At 38.7% G+C, this 20835-nt stretch overlaps 1 protein-coding gene across 1 annotated transcript in view; it reads right to left on the bottom strand.

Annotated features, from left to right (window-relative positions):
- COL15A1 (collagen type XV alpha 1 chain) overlaps positions 1-20835 on the bottom strand; it is a 117881-nt gene that overhangs the window by 18683 nt on the left and 78363 nt on the right. Inside the window, exons 18-29 of the mRNA XM_088533361.1 lie at positions 20245-20289; positions 18348-18383; positions 15990-16052; positions 14963-14998; positions 14786-14869; positions 9517-9582; positions 8155-8190; positions 7052-7114; positions 5900-5977; positions 5753-5788; positions 891-944; positions 740-799 (exon numbers count right to left, since the gene is read on the bottom strand). Coding sequence (XP_088389487.1) covers positions 740-799; positions 891-944; positions 5753-5788; positions 5900-5977; positions 7052-7114; positions 8155-8190; positions 9517-9582; positions 14786-14869; positions 14963-14998; positions 15990-16052; positions 18348-18383; positions 20245-20289 — 657 coding nt within the window. The remainder of the gene's footprint in view (positions 1-739; positions 800-890; positions 945-5752; positions 5789-5899; positions 5978-7051; positions 7115-8154; positions 8191-9516; positions 9583-14785; positions 14870-14962; positions 14999-15989; positions 16053-18347; positions 18384-20244; positions 20290-20835) is intronic.

The following is a 20835-nucleotide window of genomic DNA, read 5'->3' as shown; positions in this document are numbered from 1 at the left end:
ACTCTGCCAAGTAAAAAAGTAAAAAATATGCTATTCTTAAACTTATTGCTTATGCTAAGCAGTGCTTATTGTCAAGTACTCAATTCTAACTGTTTGCTATGAGATTATTTGTATGAATGCTATTCATAAGAATGGAGTGGCTGAACCAGGCGTTTGGTTTATCACTTTTCATTCCACAATTGCAGGATATAGGTGGGCGTGCAAGTTCTATCGTCTTTCAGGGACAAGGAAGTCGTTATTGTTCTGGATACAACACTACAGCTAAAGCAGGTAGCTGGTGTCTGCAGTTATCTGCTTGTTACCAGGGTAAGTGACTCTTCATTAAAGACATCATATATATGCTTAAGTGCTCTTGGTACCTGTGCTGGATAGCTAGCATGTGAATATAAGCTCCCACGAGGTTTCATACTGATAACTTGAATGAGGAACTCCGAGATAAATGAAAAAAATTTGCAACCTCAAATCCTGTGCCTATTTGAACCTATGCTTGCAATGAATTCACACCTTTCACCTGGATCTGATACAACTATGTATACCTGTAAGAGCTGTCTAGAGGGACCCAGACTTTGACTTTCCAATGACTGTTACTAAAAAGGAAAAATAACAGAAGCATATCATCATTTCTAGATCTTCTTGGCTGTTTTAGTCCTGCCATCATTTTCAAGGGATTCATATAAATGGATTTGATTTAAGGTTTTACAATTTTTCAATTAATTTACAATATATAAGAAGAACTTACATGTAATGCTTCACCTCGTTCACCTTTCACACCTCTCATTCCATTCAGTCCCGGGCGGCCCTGAAATAAGTAGAATAAGTAGAAACAATTCAGCATGCATTCAGAAGCAGCTGATCTAACTTTATTCCACTTCAGAGTGCTTAATACGTACTGGGCGTCCTGGGAAACCAAGTGCTCCTTTGGGTCCAGGAGGTCCTATTGGTCCCTGAACAGAAAGGAAAGTGGGATTATGGAGAAGAAGAATAAAATAGAATAAATTTTAAATGGAACAAAATTGTGACATATGTTTGATTACTTAGAAAGGATACCATAGTCACAGTCACATTTTCAGTCTGTGATAGTCCACAGACAATGCACAAAATATGCTCTCTACTCATAGTTCTAAGGGATTTCAGAAACTGAGAGGAATGCGTACAAAATTGAACTCTGTTTTGGAAAAAGATTGGTCCTCTGAAAAGAAGTATGAATTCTCAGCCATTTATGGGGTGTAAAATTCAAAACTGAGCTGCCAGGCACCAAAGTATAAAGGAAAGTTAAATTAATCAACCAATATTAAAACGGAAGTCTCTTGTAGTAGTGTATGCTTATATATTTGCTCTTTGGTTTTATGTTTTTTTTTTTTTCTAAATATTTTTGTGTCAGAGCCTGCGAGAAAATTTAAGACTTTATATATTACCAAATGACCACATACTTCCTGCCATCTTTGGTATACGGATTTACTGTGCTACTAGTTGAAGCAGAGATGATGATTCTTTACACAAGAGTAACCTATTTGACCATACTGACAAGAAACTGAGGGGAAAACAGGCCCCTCAGGATAAGTTGCCCAGGGCTATGGGTGATCCATGGTTTGGTATTTACAAGCATTTTATCTTTAAACAGCCAGAAAGTGAGCAGGTTTACAAAGCAGTAAACTTGAGCAAAACCACAAGCTTTCATCCTGCTGTCAGCTTCCCAAGGCTCAACAAAACCACCAGAGTCTGGGCAGTTTCTTTATATGTGTGTTAACTTTTCTGGTTTCATTTTCACTTTTCTTTTTTCAGACTGGTGAAATGCTGAGGGACACCCCTCACTTGGCATTATGGTGTTGTGTTTTAACTTCAGCAGTGATTCATAAGTCACAGTCAAGTTTTGGCCTGTGGATAGAAGACACAAGGTGAAGACCTCATGTGAGGGAGGTTGCATAAAATCCGAAAATGGTACTTCAAATACCTAAAACAATGGGGGGTTTAATAGTCTTTCTGTTTACAGATGTGATGTACATACCTTTCACAGGTGACAATTTATATGTTTAATCTTGAGAAATTACTGTGCTATCAGTACATTTATTGTAAAAAAAAAGGCTATTATTATCTGCAATATGGTGGTTAATGCAGATTTATGCTGATAAAAGAAAAGCTCGTAGTTTCACCACCTACGCCAATTCAGGCATGTCACTTTACATCACCAACTTTTGTTGGCATCATAACTACTACTTCAAAGGATGACTAGCAAATAATTGAAAACAAGAGAAACTCCTCATTTTGTCAGTCACTCCTCTTCATTAATCAGGAACGTGGAGACTAAGAAGGAATAGAAGACGAATTAAACAAAATGGAAGAGTGAGAGAAATCAAATCAGAACTAAGGAGGTGAAAACAGACAGTAAGGAAAGAAAAAAGAAATGCAGAAAAGAAAATTGATGATCTGCAAAATCTGACAAGTTAAGGATCCATGGAAATGCTCTAGATACATAAATCTTTTCTGCTATTTCTCTGCTTAACTCCAAGATCAGAAGTCCTTGTTTCCCTCATTTGCCTGCCTACTTAAGCAAAAGCAGTGTTGGGAACAGTGTCGATATGCTTCCTGACTGTTTTTGCTCCTTTCAGTTTCTTTCACCTAGTTGAAATACATATTTTGGGTGAGGAGCTACAACCGCCTTCACTCAATGCCGACAGCAGAGTCTTTTCAAAAAGTTCTCTGCATGGCAGCACTGAAGCCTTGCTGCTACCAGCACCTCTGGGGCCTGCCTGGGAAGGACCAGAAGAACTGTTTGATTTCCAGCTATGAACAGTGCACAGCATGAAGCTGAACTCATAGTTACTTTGCTTTTTCCAGTTTCTGATATAATCACTACCGAGAGGTCACAGGGCATCATTACTGCTAATTTCACCAATGTATAGAGTTCTGTGTAAATCCTATGCAATAAAACCCCTAAAACACCTCATGCTCAAGGGCTGTGACAATCAGAACAGGAACTTTTCATGTGTTGTTCCCATTGCACAACAGAGGAATGAGCATCCACTCCCTCTGATCTGTCTTTCCATGATTTAAAGATACAGAGGATTTGGGTTGCTTCTTGGGAAAGTGCATATAGGGTCAAACTAGATTAGTGCCCCTTGGTGTACTAAAAATGCATTCTTATACATTTTCGGGTTTTCTACCCTTAGATTTCAGTATGCTTTACAAAATTAAGCAACATTGCCTTCACTTTACACTTGAGGGAAGAGAGGCATGAGTTGCGTGACATAACCCAGGAAGCCTGTGACAGAACTGAGGCATGTTATTCAGAGCCCAATGCTGTAGCCCTGGTATCTGGGCATATAGGAAGTGTGGCTAAGTTAAGAGCTAAAAAAATACCAAGGAATCTTTTGTGTACTCAGGATTTTGCATCTCATCTGATAACAGAATCTTGATGAAGGAATAGCCTCTAGATTTAAATATCAGTCTCTCACCAATCCATTTTCTGAATTAAGTCATTGCCAAAGTGATGGAGTTGTCATTTACATTTAAAGCTGGCAAGTATTTATGTAATATTATTTAACTGAAAAATGATCTACATTCATCGAAAATATATTCAAAGATTTATGCATCAAACAGAAGTTGATAATCAAGTATTTTGCAATTAGCAGCTGTCATTAACAACAACAAAAAAGGTGCATTTCAGAATGAATTCCACAGGATAAGTAAAATTAAAGATTATATAACCTTAAATTGAATATCACTTACTAGTACTTCCATGTATATTTTTATCATGTCAAAACTGATGACTGCATTAGATATGAAATTCAGGAATGGGATCTGAGGATCTCAGGAATCTGAGCCTTACTTAGCCACCAAGATGACTAGAAACAGGCTTTTTGCTTATTAGTTTAAATAAAGAGAAGCCTCTGATTGTGCTGTGCTGAAGCCACCTTCACTATTTCCTATGTCAAGACTGCAGCCCTCCCCTGACAAATGTTACCAACTGCAAAAGACACGTGCAAGCAGCCACAACTAGAAGTGAGAGAGAGACATGAGGAAATGTGAGGAAATGGCTTATCAGAAAAGGAAGTTTCATATATAACAGCAAAGGAGTCAAGAGAGTCAACTGTAGCAGACAGATGCTGTGGTTCTTACTAACGGCTCCTACTCTTTTTTTTATTTTTTTTTTTCAAATTTTTGAAAGTGGTCTATGAACTCATTCTGCCTCTCATGGCACAAAGGAGCAATCAGAGTTTCCAGTTATCTCAAAGCTGATCTTGGGCTAGGGCTTTAAAGTGGAAAAGAACCACTGGCACCCAAACTATGGCAATTTATATTCCAGAGGCCCTGATCAAGCACTCTGCAGTATAAACATTATAGTTGCACAAGATACCCACCAACGGCAAAGGGGGTTTTACTATTGGAGAATACTAAAATGAATCACGGCTCTCAGCAGCATTGATCAAACTGAGGAATTCTGGACTAAGAATACTAGGATTTGTGTTTTCCTATGTGACCAGGGAGATTGGGTGATAGACAACACACAGTTTTGATTCGAATTTGTGCCCATTATCATGGAAAGATCTAGATTTAAAGTTGAGGTGAGTAACTAGGAAGAAAAATCATGGACTCTGCTGTTTACTTCTAAGTTTGTCAGTGTATCAGGGCTGGAGCGGCAGCAAGATTTTAGGTTATCTCCTGTCTCAAGTCCTGCCTAGCGGTGAGAGCAAAAGCAGCTGCCACCAGATCTCTGATCTCTTTTCTGAACATGAAGGATCAAAACAGCATTTCACAACCCTCTCACAGTACTATGAGTACACACTTGGAAGCCTCAATCATGACTTCTTTGGCAAATAGATTCTTCTTGTCTTTTAGGTTTTGGGGGAAAATTACATTCTGGGTCATATATAGACTGTTTCAGTACGGCAAAGATAAAAAGAAGAGGCCCAGTGTTCTTAGTATCCCTTAAATACTAACAAAACAAACCTTAGCACCATCCTGGGTTTCTCTGAAGATGAACTCTGGAAGCTACTAATGTCCATTATCTCAATGTCAGCTGTTGTTACTGAACTGGCAATGGCCTGTTACCTTTATAGCCTTAAGGTTTTGGAGGTAATTCACTACACTTTTTCTGACTTATGCGAGCCACACACTTCTGTTTATCATCACAGCTTCCTTTAGTGTGGAAATGCTCATGTGCTTTCACTAACTTGAAAAATAGATTGTTATAATGAACTTGGATTGTAGTTGGACAGTTCAGCACAACGGTCTGAGCAGGAAGAGGAACTGGCAGAACCAAGTCTTGAGATAGGATATGAGTCCCAAATTCCCCTCTAGCATTATCACTGAACCCAGTGATGGCAAGGACATCCTTTAATTCACCTTGCCTATATGCTCAACTATATGAAGCTGCATTTCAGATAGTAGAAGATGGTAATTGGAGCCCCTCCCTCTCTACCAGTTCACTCAAGTCCTCTCTACAAGTTCACAACTCCTTCTAAGTTGTGTAAGTTCCTAGCTTTGAAGATATTTCACTATTGACCTAAAAAAGATACATTTGTACAACCTGAATTTAAATCCTCAGTCAAGTAAGTAGCTTACAGCACCACATATATACCAACTACATTTTTTTCTAAAGAACATTGCCTGTCCTTAAACATGAGTATTACTTAAGCATAAATATTTCACCTCTGCTCAGAAGTAAAGTAAGACTATCTTGCATTTAGTAATATCCGTAAAAACCAAACCAAATGGAAAAGAATCCATGCAGCTTTGGACAATTTTTTCTTACCATTGGTCCTGCCTGTCCTACTGCTCCAGCTTCTCCCTGTTAGGGATAGAAAAACACACAGATGACAGAGAGAACTTAACGCAAAATCTAGCAGAGGAGGGTGGCAACATGGTGGCCAAGGAGGAACACAAAGCAGCGTTAGCTCACCTTCTGCCCTTTTCTTCCTAATAATTCAGTTAAAGATCCATCAGCAGCAACAAGAGCTCCTGGTTCTCCCTTTTCACCCTGAAATTAGCAAAGCATTTTTTAGTGTTTACAAAGCAGCCGTCAGTGAAGCAGGAAATGTCAAAGCAGCAATATTGCTGTTCAGGTTTTACAGATTAGTCAGACAAAAACACTATAATGTGAAATCGGTGTGCAGCTTCACTCTGCTTCCTGTGATCATTAATCCTCAGCGTAATCTGGTGTTCTCACCTTGTAATCAGCCTGAGAACCACCATGTCACTGGCGAGCGTTTAATATATCAACTGCACAGTTTTGCATTGCTTCCAGTAGGGACTTCACTGGTTTTAAGGCTGAGCTTGATGATTTTACACACTTGGTAAAACAACAGGAATCCTTGTGCCAAAAGGGGGCTGGCATTTGTGGCCTGGGGCGTTTCTTTCCAAGCACCAAAGGTGACATTCATCTACAGTCTCATTTCAAACTGCAATTAACCATTCCCAAACCTGTATTATCTGTGAGAAAGTGAGGTCAGCTACTTACAAACACAAAACATAAGAGGAAGAGCTTCCTGCAGGCGGAGGAGAAGGAGAGAAGAATGAAACAACAACTGTGCTATTTACAAAACAAAATCAGTCCTTAGTCGTATCTTGGCAGTGCTACAGTGTAAACCTGATAGCGTAGAAAGAAGAGAAAGAGCCCAGAGGAAAGAGTTCCCCAGGTCACACTTTCTTTGGGAACAGAAACATTGCAATATGCTTCTGTAGGCAAAGCCCTTGGTGCTAAGGCAGGAGGAGGAAAAGATTATCCCTATATATTTGGCCTTTCAGTTAGGATCCCAGGCTGTCAGCACAGATGATCAGCTTGCAGGAAAAGGTCACCGCATGTTTAATGTTTATGCAAACTTATTCCGATAAGTGCACACTGCATTGCAGAATTTCAATGCTGGGGACAGAACGTCAGCTCTCAGCAAGATACCAAGTTATTTTGTTCAGTGCTGCTTCAACTTCCATTTAGAAAAATTTTCACATAAACTTATTAACAGCCTATTCCCTAACAAAACCAAAATCATAAAACTTTTAATGACACCAAATACTTGTTTGCAGCTTGCGCTTTTCCCTACTCATTTTCTCTTACCTGTTGTCCTTTAGGTCCTCGTAGTCCAGGTAACCCAGTATCTCCCTTTGGTCCCTGAGGGCCCTACGTAAAAATAAATACATAAATAAACCTGTGGTGAGGTCTACTGATAATACAGAAATGGGCCATTTTACTAAATCTAATTTTAAATAAGTGGAATGTTAAATCCTAAACTTTAAATCACTCTGATTGTAATCTAAACAATTTTTAAAACAAAATTGCTGTCTTGGGAGAATCTGTTAAAAACAACAAAACTAACACCCTGGTGTTTTTCATCAATGTAGAAGATGCACACAGTCATGCATGGAAAAAGAGCAAACATTAATAAAAGTGGAAATTCAGCCTATTTTTTCTTCCTTCCTCCTCTATTCTCTCTCACTTCAATCAGCCAGATGGAGTTCAGAAGAATTTCTGAAGGTACATTTTTAGGGAACTTTTAAAAATTATTATTTTCCCTAAAATATAGATTTTATGTATGGAAAAAAACATAATTTCTCTATCTTATGTGAAGAAAATATTTGGCCTAGGTCAGAATTTCACCCACCAAGAATCAAATTCAAGTCTACATGATTTCTACATTAGCCAAGAGCTAGAGAAAAGAGCTGAGGTAAGGACAATAATGGTGTTCTTGTACCTGTAGAAATTCTTATAATGACAGAGAGTATAAATTCCTTGAATAACTTTCTCAATCTTACAAACTCATTTTTAAATAAAAATATTTTGCTTAAAGTGTTTTATTTATTTATTTATTGGTTTCCAATGCAGTCTACAATAACCAGGACCCACTCAGTAAACAACCTTCTATAAAACTTCAGGCAATTTGCCAGCATTTTGCCAACATCATTTATCAGCTTTCCCAGCTTTCTTCTGAGTTAGGCAATAGAGAAAGGATCTTGAGATCGTATGCCTGAATCTAAACTGCAGTAAGGTCTTAACACTGAGTTCATTTTCACCACAGCATAATATGCTGTTGACTGTATTAAGACCTGTGTTCTCTCATATGACAATTTATCGGGTTTTGTATAAATTCTATACTACATGAATGTTAAAATATTAAGTACATTCAAGAATATGTATTTAAATCCCAGGAACATAATACTTACAGGAAATCCTGGTAGACCTGGCTTGCCATCTGGCCCCTGCAAAACGCACAAACCCCCAAACAAACACGAATTATGGATGTGAAAAACAGAGCGGAGTTTACATGTACCTCCTAACCTGTGACTATTAATTGATCTGAAACTGGAAAAAGAATTTCTTTCAGCTAGTGCTAACTTGCAAACTGTGCATAGTGCCCCAATCTTACAGTTTTTTTTTGTTTATTTGTTTTCTGAGACTTTCCAAAACTGAAGGGACAGACAGCAAGGAAAAGCAGAAGAAAGTTGACGTTTTCCCCATATCAAACACATACAATTTCAGCCTTTGAATCTTTTCTAGGGGATATCATAGGGAACACAGTAGCCCTCTCTTCGCCTTGTCCACTGAGCTGCTGGCTATCTGTGGATGACAAAATTTTATCCACTAGATTGTGTGTAGAACATTTCACTGTGGATAAGTAGAGTCAAATTCTCGTCTTCCTTGTTTCAACAAGAATTGAATATTAGGAGGAGAACTAGGCTCACTTTGTGAGTTTACCTAGCATATAAATCAAGCATGAAAATATATAAAATAAAACACACACACAAAAAAAACTCTGCAAATTGAACTGGTTGTGAAGCATGATGCTTAGTTTTAGGGAGTAAAATTTTGCAAAGGAAAACATATTGTTGTTTAGTGGGCCACTTAAGCTCTAAGTTTGCATAGACTAGACAGCACAAAGAAGGTAAGTTTCTATGTGGATCTAACCCTAGGATTTGAAACCAGTACCAAGAAGCATCAAGAATTTCAAATATTTGACTGAATTGTGATAAAATCCTGGCTTCAAAGCAGAGCTTGAAATTTCACACCTGTGGTTCTCCCATGAGATTTCCAGCTTCACATATCCAACTCTAATTGCTGTGAGACAAAACTCCTACCCTGGAGCTTTGCATTCCTAACCAGCGATTTAATAGAAGTCTTTTATATATATATATATATATAAATTGTTTCATGACTTGAAAAACAAGAGAAAAAAGGGAAGGAATTGCAATGTAAAACTGAGTCCCTATTTTTGCATCAGTTCCATTTCTGTTATTTGGAACATATAGTTCAGATCCAGAGCTAAGTCAATCTCCTCAGCTGTTTTCTTCAATGTAAAAATGCAAAAATTAATTCATATACATGCAAGATGAATACAATTCATTATTCATACAAGATTCAGTTCTGCTCTGTTGTACTCCTGCACAGCTTCTTGCAAGTTAGTGGGAGCTACACACACATATCTGAGGCATATTAATTGGTACTGGTAGATGGTACCAGATGGTACTCAAAAGGAGAAACTAAAGACAGAGCAAGTCTGAACATTTAATAAAGCAGCATATACTCACTGGGGGCCCAAGCAATTCTTTAATTCCAGTGGAATTAAAAATTCCATCTGTATCATTCAGTAGTAGCTAGAAAGGTAGATAAGGAACAGATTATTTCAAATGTTAAATCGGTTGTTTGGAGTAGACATACATTTCTGGAAATGCACGCACAATTAAAGCATCCCATTATAACTATGGGTAGAAGAAACATGAATGAGGCAACAGAGAATGATCTCTATATTTAATTTTGTTATGCAACTGGCACTTGTGTTACATTTTATATGTAAAGGTCTCTGAGTACTTCAAAAACTTTCAAGAACTCAATCGCACAAAACACCTAACCGTGGGGAGGAATTGAAAACTCTGACACAAAATACTGTGAACTGACCTCATCATCATATAGTGATCAAAATAAAGGTTTCAGACTCCAGTACATCAAGGGCATTCTGAGATGGTGGAACTGATTGCACACCTTGTTAAGGAGTGCAACAGCTAGTGCTGCACCAGTACTGCACCATCTAATGATTCTTAAGTAAGTCTGACCAAGTTGCTGTGGCTGCTCAATGCAACGTAGAGCAATCAAAGAAACTAGCTTGGTTTCCCAAAACAGCATGTACACTTGAATGTAGTACCTTGAACGTAGGCAACACCTAAGCTAATTGTCTCTGAGTCTTGGGAAGGCTGATCAGAGCCTGGAATTGGTTAACTCGGCACTAACTTGGGGATATCTACAGCTTGCGATCGCAGGTTCACAGGGACCTCTGGAGGTCACCTAGTGCAACACCCTGGCAGAAGCAGGTCTGGTCAGACCGAGTTGCTCTGGTACAGGTCCAGTTGAGTCTTGAACACCTCTAAGGATAGAGACATCACATCCTTTTTGGGCATCTGGTTACAGTATTTGACCACCCTCAGAATAAAAAAAAATTGCTTATATCTAATTGGAATTCCTCATGTTCCAGCTTGTGTCTGTTGCATCTCATTCTATTGCTGTGCATGCCCTGGAAGTGTTTAACTTCATCTTTTCTTCATCTTCTGATCAGGTAGTTGTAGACAGCAATAAGGTCTCCTTTTAGCCTTCTCTTCTCCATGCTGAACAGAGCCACTTCTCTCAGCTTCTCCTCATGCATTATGTGCTGTAGCCCCCTGACCATCTTGGTGACACTCTGCTGGCCTTGCTCCAGTTTGTCAATATCTTTCTTGTACTGGGGAGCCCCAAAGTTGGCATAGTACTCCAGACACAGTCTAACAAATGTTGAATAGAGGGTAAGAATCACTTGCTTGGATTTAGTTGCTGCCATCTTACCAATACAGCCCAGCATACGGTCGGACTTCTTCACTGCAGGGGCACACAGCTAACTTTGGTCCATAATGAGCACCAGATCCTTTTCTGCAGAGCTGCTTCTTCATCTGCCAATACCTTGTGTCATTGTGTGGGGTTATTCCACTCACAGTGCAAGACTTTGCACTTGGTCTTTTTGAACTTCAATAACTTTCTGTCTGTTCATTTCTCCAACCTGCCAGGTCCCTCTGAAGAGCATCCCTATCCTCCAGAGTATTGACCATGCCTCAAATTTGGTGACTGCAGATTGGTATAGAGTGCTCTCCATGCCATCCTACAGGTCGTTAATAAAGACATTAAACAGATAATTCTGGTTTAAGTAGGTTTAAGTAGTCATCCATTATAATTCACGATGATATATAAGTCTTATATTGGTGTTGTAAATGAAAAGAGATCCTTACTCCTTTTTCTTTTTTTTCCATCTCTTTCACTCAACAGTTTCCTTTATTGTGTTTTAATCTTGTTTTGGATTCAGAAATATGTACTGAATCCCCATAAAGCTTTGAACTAATCCACTTGTTTAGCAGACAAGTTTCAGGTTTGGCATACAGCAGTATGTTCCCATTAAGCATAAAAGAAAATCTCCTTCAGGGCTTGCCTGCAGGTGCCAGGGGTTCCATGTAGCACATGAATAAGCATGTTGCCACCAAGGTACTGTGAAATCTGCCTGTCTCCTCTGCATCTAAGTAAGTCCTGATCAATGCCATCAGATCACGATCCTTGGTAACACCTGTTAGGAATGCTGGTATGAACTTTGGAGCTATCCCTGTTTTGAGCAGGAGGCTTGACCAAATGATCCCCAGGGTCCCTTCTATTTTTAAGTAAGTGCCTGAATAGTAGTTTTCTAATTTGGAATGTAAGGAAGGACACAACATAGGACAGACTGGCTCAGTCACATCTTATCTTACTCACGGCATCTGAAGCATGGCAGCATGTGGTCAGCTTTCTTATTTTGAGGTCCTGTGGGCTTCATGATTTACACAGATGAAAGTTATTACCCTCTGCTGTGTGCTGCTACCTGCTGCCTGTCCTCATGTGCTACAGATAACTCTAGAAAGCTGTCATTGAAGTAATTAAAAAACAGCCTAAGTCTTGCTATCAACACTTCATTACCCAATCTGCGTGAGCTCTCCAATACATTGCTCCTGGGTAGCAAAATACCTCTAGTTCCACTACATTCCAGGCACTACATGTCCCATGGAGGGAGAAGGATATGGGCTATTATTTTAATGACATTAATAGAAGAATCCCACTGCTGTAATTGTTCTGTTTTATCTATAGCTGGTGACAGAATTCCAGCAGCCCTGGGTTTAAATAGTCTTTTCACTATGTAATTATTCAGTGTTCGTTCTTTTTTGGCCCAACTCAACCTGTACTGAAGGCAGTGGAAAGAATCCCAAAGACTTTGTTGTGCTTGGGGCCAAGCACTCAGTATATTTTACAAACAGAGTTTAGCTGCAAATAGAAACTGTGGCCGAGAGTCAGTAAAGCATGAAAAATATAAATAAAATATATGAAAATGTACGGTGCAAAAATTATGTTTTGGAAAAAAATCGTGCCCTTTTCAGCCTGCTCCAGGTATGTAGTTATTTACCTCTCATTTTGGATGTGCAAGCAGCTTCAACAGCAACAATCCAGCAATGTAACTTTTCAGCACTGCACATCAGAAAGGGTGACTACACAGTGCGGACTACTTTTTCATCTTTTCTTCATTGTCACAGAGATGAAGGAACAATATTTTATAGTACGACTGTCTACATGGATTCTAAGCATACCTTCATCTTCCTAGCAAAAGGGCACAAATTTGCCACTATTATAAATACGGAAAGAACACAGGACTTTCTTTCATTTACTTCTTGTACTTAAACTACAAAACCAGATCCAGAAATAATTGGGTTTTTTTAAGCTTAATTTTAATAAAATTGCTCTATTTCTATACAGTACTCAGCTACTGTGATGTGGTAAAAGCCCAGAAACAACTGATGTGGTTTACTAGTTATGACTGCATGCATGAAAACGCTCAAAATATGAGGTTAGGCCACAAAAGAGCATAATAATTAATGTAGGATAAGGAATATTGGTTTAATCACTTTGGAATACCAAGAAATAGCAAACTGAGAGACCTTTTTTTTACAAAGGACAGTTCAGATCAGACTTTCAGACTGAAAACAGGAGGGACTACATGAGACAGTAACAGCTGCAAGCTTATGAAACCAATAACTGCTAATGGGTAATGCAGAAGCCTGGAAATGGCTAGGTTCAATTGCAGATCTAAAAAATTTATTTTATATTTTTTCCAATGTCAGAAGTCGCCCCTTCTGTAAATCTCATGTCTGCAAGAATCAAATTTCCTCTCTATATGTAGGGATCATGTTAAATGAGGAGTAAATCAAGGTCAATTTTTGAGTATAACACAACAAAGGTTATGTTATTCTATAAACATTTTTGAGGTAGGTAGAACTCAATTTCCTATATATTCACACGCATGCATGCACGCACACACACATTTAATCTGTGCCTTCAAATCCAACTTGCTAAATCCTCAGAGAAATCATCCAATTGATGATGGATAGATTTTGAACCATATGAGGACAGATGGCACTTGCTGTACCCCTGCGCAATGCTTATGTGCTACAAATGTACAAATGTGTGTTCACCTTACTTCCTAAGATAGTCTACTTCTTAAGCGCCAAGGTATTTAGAGAAGGAAATGAGTTTCTGCATTGGTTAGTAATGCAGATGTACTGCAGAACCTCCAACTACAGAATCATAGAATCATAGTTTTACACCACATCTCTGTTACTTGGCTGCCTCTTCCTCTCAAGACTATTGACAAAATTGCTAGAAACTCCAACAGAAACATTACAAGAGCTAGTAACAGTTCCACCTGGAACAAGCGTTTGAACTAAATGAGCTTCAGAGGTTCCTTCCAGGCAACATTTCTGTGATTCTGTATCTCTGTTCATCTAAGATCTTAGAGACACATTTAAGATGACAATTCGACATGACAAGGTGAGAAGAAAACAAGCTAACTCCTTTGGGACTATTATATGGTCTATGGGATGTGAAGTTGTGCTATATTTGCTATCATATGTGGAAGCCTAAGTAGGAGCCTTTGATCAACAGAAAATGTAATGTGCAAGTTAGTTTTCCTACAATGTCTTTGTTCAATCACAGAGATCCAGATTTCTTGGCCTGGTATTTTCACTCCTTGTAATCAGAAGTCATTTCTGACTATAGTTATATGCAATGCTATGAGGAATCTGTCTGGTTAAGAATCCGCTGCTCTAAAAACAAAGAGTTCCGTCATATCAAAATTTCATATCAAGACAGCTATCAAAGATTTTTGTTGTCAGTTTGAAATGGAGTTCCTCCTAATTTCTTGGCTTCATTACTTCTAACTAGTATTGCTTTTGGAAAGGCTGATGTACATAAATCTGTGTACATATATGTGCAGCCAAAGGACATTGTATGAACATTGAGCATTTTACCCTTTGGCTTCTAATTATTGCTTCCATAACAGAGTCCATGCCCTTGTTTGTAGAATGGATATCCACTTTACAGCGGATATTCATTAGAGAGTGCAAGGGAGCTGCATCTCCTGTATACTGCTGTATTTCAGGTGCCTTGTTTTGTTCCTGGTTTTGTATTTCTTGGCTGGTTTTTATTTAACTTTCACAACTTCTGCAGAATCAAATGCAGAATTCAAGAGAAGCTCTCAATATTGCTCCATGATTTTATTAAGTTCTTTACCCATTTTCCTTCCTATTTCATCTTCTCAAGATGTATCTATTTGATTTAGATACATATACAGATTTTTTATTTTGGGGAGTGGATTTATAACCTGAACATCAACACTAAAATTTCAAAATTGCCATTTAGCTAACTGCTTGTATCATCTTCATTTCAAGCTGAGTTATAAGAGCTTCGATTCTTGACGAGTATACTTACCTCAGGTAGTGCTATGATTGGTCCTGGTGGTCCAGGTGGTCCAGGTGGTCCCACTATACTGGTCCCATCCTGTCCTGGTTTACCCTATTATAAGAGCGTTACACATGGAAAGCACATTTACTAAATACTACATTTCAAGTAGGTTTCTCAACAAGAACAAAATTCATGCAATCTCACCTGAGGTCCTGGGTCACCCTTCTCCCCTTTTGGACCCTATATGCAAAAATAAAAGCAAGCGTAATTGATTTAAAAAGAAAAAAATGAGAAAATGGATTCTCTAACTTTACCAAATACAGTAAACCCTGGCATGGAATAAACCCCCTTTCCATCAAAACACAGAAAGCTTCACCTGGTTTTATGTCAGACCCTCTGAGGTTCTGATGTCTCAAAAAGGCTGCTACTACCTTTGACAGAGCTCATGAATGACAAGGAACAAATCAGCACACAACATTTCACTAGTCAGGGGTTAGCTCAGCAAACTCCTTCATAGAATTGTAGAATCATTATGGTTGGAAAAGGCCTTCAAGATCATCGAGTCCAACCGTAAGCCCTTCAACACCATACCTGTTAAACCATGCCCCTAAGTGCCTCATCTACACATTTCTCGAACACTATCACTGATGGTGACTCCACCACTTTCTGGGCAGCCTGTCCCAATGCTTGGCTACTCTTTCCAAGTAGAAGTTTTTCCTAATACGTAGCTGAACCGCACCAAGCACAACTTCAGTGAAGGCAATTCACTGAAATCTGCTTCATGCATCTGTATTAACCACCCCAGTTGTGTCTGGGATTGCCCAGTGATCTGGGCAAGAGGCAGGTGGGTGGGAAGGAGCAGTGGGATGTTCTGGCTAAAGGTCCTGGGGTTCCTGATCAGGAGAAATACATTAAAATAATCTACAGCCTTTTTGGCCTCCCTCTAATTAAAAGCAGACTTTATTTCTGAATAATTAAAAACAAAAGGAGCACTGAAATTTTGTACCACCTTTGCAGATGCAGGCATCACTCTTAGTTAGTGAGGCATGCAAAGGAGACTCTGCTCCTATGTTCTGTGCCTCCGATAACTGCTCCAGGTTAGGCAGGATAAACCCAGGCCCAGCTCTCCACAGACTCATAGCAAGTGCTGTGAGGATTGCAGATAATCCTTGAGATATGAGTTTGACAGCCAGCCTGTTAAGTGATCACAGAATACAACAGTGCAACTCACCACTGCTCCAGGACGCCCAGCAATGCCGGGAAATCCTGGTCTTCCATCTGTACCTGGCATTCCCTACCAAAACAGAAATGCTATTATTCACTTGAAATTGTGTTCAGTCTCATAAAAGCAGGACTGTACCACTCTCAGAGGGGCCTAGGATGCAAGAAGTAGTGAGCATCATATAAAAACAGGTGTAGAAGGGTTCATGAACAGTGCAGCTAAACTGATTGAACACCTTGTCACAATATGTCACAGGTGGTAAGGGTTTGCATGAGCTCCATGGAAGACATCAAGTTCTTGCCAAAGAGATCTATGGATATTTCTGATACAGAAACCATCTCTGTCTGAGGAGGTCCCTAAGTCACAAACTGTGAAAGCCTGTGAGGATATTCAAGGCAATCATAATGCAAAATTTGCTCTTTTCTAGTGTCATACTGTGTCTTAACATCTGCTTGTGGCCGTTGATGGAGACAGAAAACTGAAATTGACAGATCTGACCCAATAAAACCACTGGGAATTCTCTAATACTCTGCAGGAATAGAAAAAAGCTTGAAAGCATAAGTCAAGTGGCCTTTTCTGCTGCATTTTTGGTGTGATGGAAGAAATTCAAATTAAGCATTCGTAAGACTGAAAATCTTGTCTCTTCTTTTGCCTGACTACAAAATCACCAACATAAAAAAGTGTCTCTCATTAAGAACAGATTTCCTCTATGATCCCTATTTTTGTATGTAATCTGCCAAGCATGTGGCTCAGGAATAAACATGCAGTTTATTAAGACAAAATGCAATTTTAGAAGCCTTGCAATTTTCCCTTTACAGATAAGTGCAGCATAAAAGTTATCTCTGAAAGCTAAGGGGATTTAGGTACCTAAGTGACTTGTAAAATGAATTTCAGTCTCTTCAGTGCTTTTACCTATCATTAGGTTTAGGACTATCATTAGGTTTTCTAACTGAGGATTAAAGAGCTGGATTATTTTTTAAAATAACACTATAGTCATTGCACTCACAATATCTGCATGCTTTTGAAATGGGTCTGTCATATCAGCAGTAATAATTACTCGAACACAGACCACAGAATAAAGCAGCTTCAAAAATAATAACTCAAGGAAGAAACTTATCTATAACCTTAGATTATTAAAAAAACTGTCCAATGCATCATTTAATAATGCAGACAATTATCTCTGTGAAATGGTAAAATCTAAAATATGTACAGCAGATGGAATTTATGGCAAGCAGAGTCCTGTTGTATTGTTGTTGTTGTGTTTTTTTTTTAATAAACAAGCAGATGCTGTTAGAAGACTATAATAATAATCTCCTAAATACTCAGCTTGCAGAAGGGTCAATTCATTGTTGCTTGTTTCACGCAGCAAATTTTGATTTCAATGGTGGCCCACATTTTTATTTTATTTTATTTTATTTTATTTTATTTTATTTTATTTTATTTTATTTTATTTTATTTTATATTTTGCTTTTCTTCACTTTATTATTTGCCCTGGCACCTCCCTCTGCTGGCTTATGCCTCCTCCAGGCACCCAAGTCAGTCAGGGATAGCAAAAGCTGTATCAACTCATGTAGGAGCTTTGGCTTTGTGGGAGAGTCCAGGAGGAGCCCAGGCCAGGCTATATAGGGACACTGATGGGGATGGATGGAGAGGAAGGCCCTGGCTTCAGCACTAACACTGTGTTAACCAGGATAAATATCATGCTTTCCATGCTAAAGGGGTCTTATGGCTAGCAGCTTCACTGATTCAGAGCAGTAGGTTGAGCTTGCACACACCACAGGCAGAGCTGGCATTGGAACGAGTTAGACAACTAGGACAAATTACAGGTTTAGAGATACAGGAGGCACATCTGTCTTTCCTAGCAGGATAATGAAGGTCCCAGAAAGCCTGTGGAGCTGCCTTGGAGGTGTTTACGACTAGTGAGCAATAAAACATTGTTGACCTTATCTAGTGTTGGTGATCTCATACTTTAAGTGCAGTGCTGGATTAGATGACCATAAGGGGGTCTTTCAAACACCTAACCCTGTGCCTTCTGCATGGTCATGTATGGGGCAGGTTCTAGCACACAAATAGGCCACCACAATGATCTGTGTGTTGAGCACCGCATAGGGGCAGGGATGGCTTCTAAGTCCTCTGCATGGCACTGCATGTATCTGCTCTTGGACCACAAGGTTGTAATGGGGGAGTGCCTGGGTGTGGAGTGCCAGCTATACACCAGGAGAATGAGGATGAACAGGCACATGGAAATTTATGGTCTTTTATATAAAATTTGTTGATTTTTCTTTCACTTTTGCTGAAAATGAAAATGGCCTCAAAAGGAGGAAAGAACTTATTGGAGTTTTAGATCAAGTTAAATGAATTACCCACCTTTGAACCTGGTATGCCAATGTTACCTCTTTCACCCTGAAACAGAGACACAGTAGCATTCACCTATCAAAGTGAACTGTAATTACACATATTCTAAACATGTTACTTTCCATAAAAATAAAAGGACTGAATGGGGCAAAATGATTGGTCAAAAATAGGATATATTTTCCATAGACTCAAGCTCAGTGTACTTTTCGGATTTGGTTCTGGGTGAGTTTAACCTCCAGTTGCCACCAACATCCAGTCACTATGCATTGCTTTTCCTGAACATGTACTGAGCCATATGCCTGAACCTTCTTTTTTGTTGGCTGAAATCTGCACAGGGGTGCACACCTGTTCCCAAGATCTTCCAAAAACCACAGTGATCTTTACTCCACATGTGACTTACTGTTTTCCTTCAATAAAGGTAAATAAGTTCCTTCCCAACTTTCACATCCTCCTCCCCTACCCAGGCAACATATTGCACCGTGAGCAATGTGTTGAGTACTGCACTTCTACAACCATGGGACCAGTTCTGCAGTGCTCGGGCTCTTAGTGGGCAGAATTTCTTGATTCCACTACAGACAACAAATATGTAATTTAGCTGATTTCAACAGAGATGAAGAATATAAACAGTAATAAAGTCACAAGGATCATTGTTAAAAAGTTAGGATCATTGCATAAAATGCTACATTTGCACTTGCTAAAAGCCTTTCTCAGTTTTGTCTTTTAGGAGCGCTTATATTCATGAATGCAGAGAGACTGTGCATTATGTATTTTTTAAGAAAAAAAGCTTTCTATAATGATAAATGTGAAAGCAGATTTTGGATCTGTATTTATTGGTTAGGAAATAGGTCAAACTCTGGTTGCAACAAGCTTGCTCTGACAACTCTACTAGTCTAGGATGTTTGAAGGATGAAGGTTACATGAAACATAATTTAACTGTACTTTAAACTATAAACATGTGATGCATGAGGTCTTGCTTTTTTGAAAGTGGGTGGCTGTTGTATTTTGCTACTGTTGCCTAGTGAAGTCAATTATAACCAAGAAAAGTGGGTGTAAAATTCGCCCCCATGACAATGATAGCGTATTATAGCCACTATATAATAATTTTGCTGTTGAGTACTGGCTGTGTAAGATGTCAGGCAATAGATAATCATTTCATTTCTGTTTCTCCATGATTTGGGGTATGAATGACTCAAGATTCGTCAACCAAAAATGAAGTATAAGTTGTGGTGAAGTCTCTTGGTCAAAAGTCGATGATAGCTTTTTATCAGTCCTAGTCCAATTCCTAAATCCCAAATGGTAACTCCTTTCTAAAGTCTTTGTGGAAAAAAAAATCCACAATATTTCTGTTTGAGGGAAGATGGTAAGTTTTTAACAAAAAAAATATTTTTAGCACAAAGACTGCACCTGCTCATCTTCTCCAGCATTAACGGGAAAAGCTACCCAATATAGGGTCTTTTTGCTACACTCTAACACCTAGACATCAGGTGCTTTCCACATCTCTAACTGCTGCTCTTGTGGGGAGAAGAATTAGAGGTTTCTCTTTCAGTTGCACACATTGGAAGACACAGTGATGTTGTACAGATGATAGAGAAACTGCAAAATTCCCTAGAAAGTGAAATTGAAGCACAATGTTTGAGGCAGACTCCTTGGAACAGCTTCCTGCTGTTCTAGTGGAAATGTGAAATAATTCTATTCATATCCAATCCAGTAATGTATGGCAATATACAATTGCATTCCAGCAATCTAAAGTAACATTGCGTATTCCATGTGAGAGAGAACAAAATTTGTCCTATACTTGGTCAATATATGAATGTTAACCTGAAAGGCAAAGGCTGGTAATAAGAAAATCAAAAATCTATGCCAAGGGAAAATATGAGAGCTTTCCAGTGCTCTTTGTTACATTGGGCACCTTTGGTCCAAATGGTCCATGCTGTCCATGTCTTTCTGCAGAACCCTGTAAGACCACAGCGAATCTACTGATTACTGGATTTCTCTCTCTTTTGTTTTTGTTTTGTTTTGTTTTAGAAAAGAAAAACAAAATCAAACCCACAACAATCACAAACATAATGTTTGCAACCAGTAGTATCTGCTAAAATTTGTTGTTCTAATAGTGACTTGCTCTATATCATCACACAACGATCTGAAGATTTTGCTCTTAGAAAAATAGCTTTAATTCTAATATTTGATTAAAATAACTAATACCATGTGATGAGAAGATTAAAGCAAAAGATCTAAGTCCTTTTGTTGCAAGGGGTTACTTTCAAGAGTTTGCTGTTTTTTTAATTATTTGTCATCTTGGCTAGAATGAAGATAAGTTACTGTTTGGGAGGCAACCCCGCACATTCTTTCCAGGTTTAAAATTATCTTGAACCAAAGATAGGAGATTGCAAATATTCTCTTATCTCCATAGGGTGATGTCAATGATACAGTCCAATTACGACTCTGATGTCAAGTTGAGCTGTACCATTATTAAACGTTTTAGAAGTCAGAATGGAAAAGA

This window comes from Tinamus guttatus, unplaced genomic scaffold (assembly GCF_059628265.1).
Source record: "Tinamus guttatus ecotype Peru unplaced genomic scaffold, ASM5962826v1 Tinamus_guttatus_pri_ptg000497l, whole genome shotgun sequence".
Taxonomy (NCBI): Eukaryota; Metazoa; Chordata; class Aves; order Tinamiformes; family Tinamidae; genus Tinamus; species Tinamus guttatus.
This window is presented reverse-complemented; position numbering and strand designations above follow the sequence as displayed.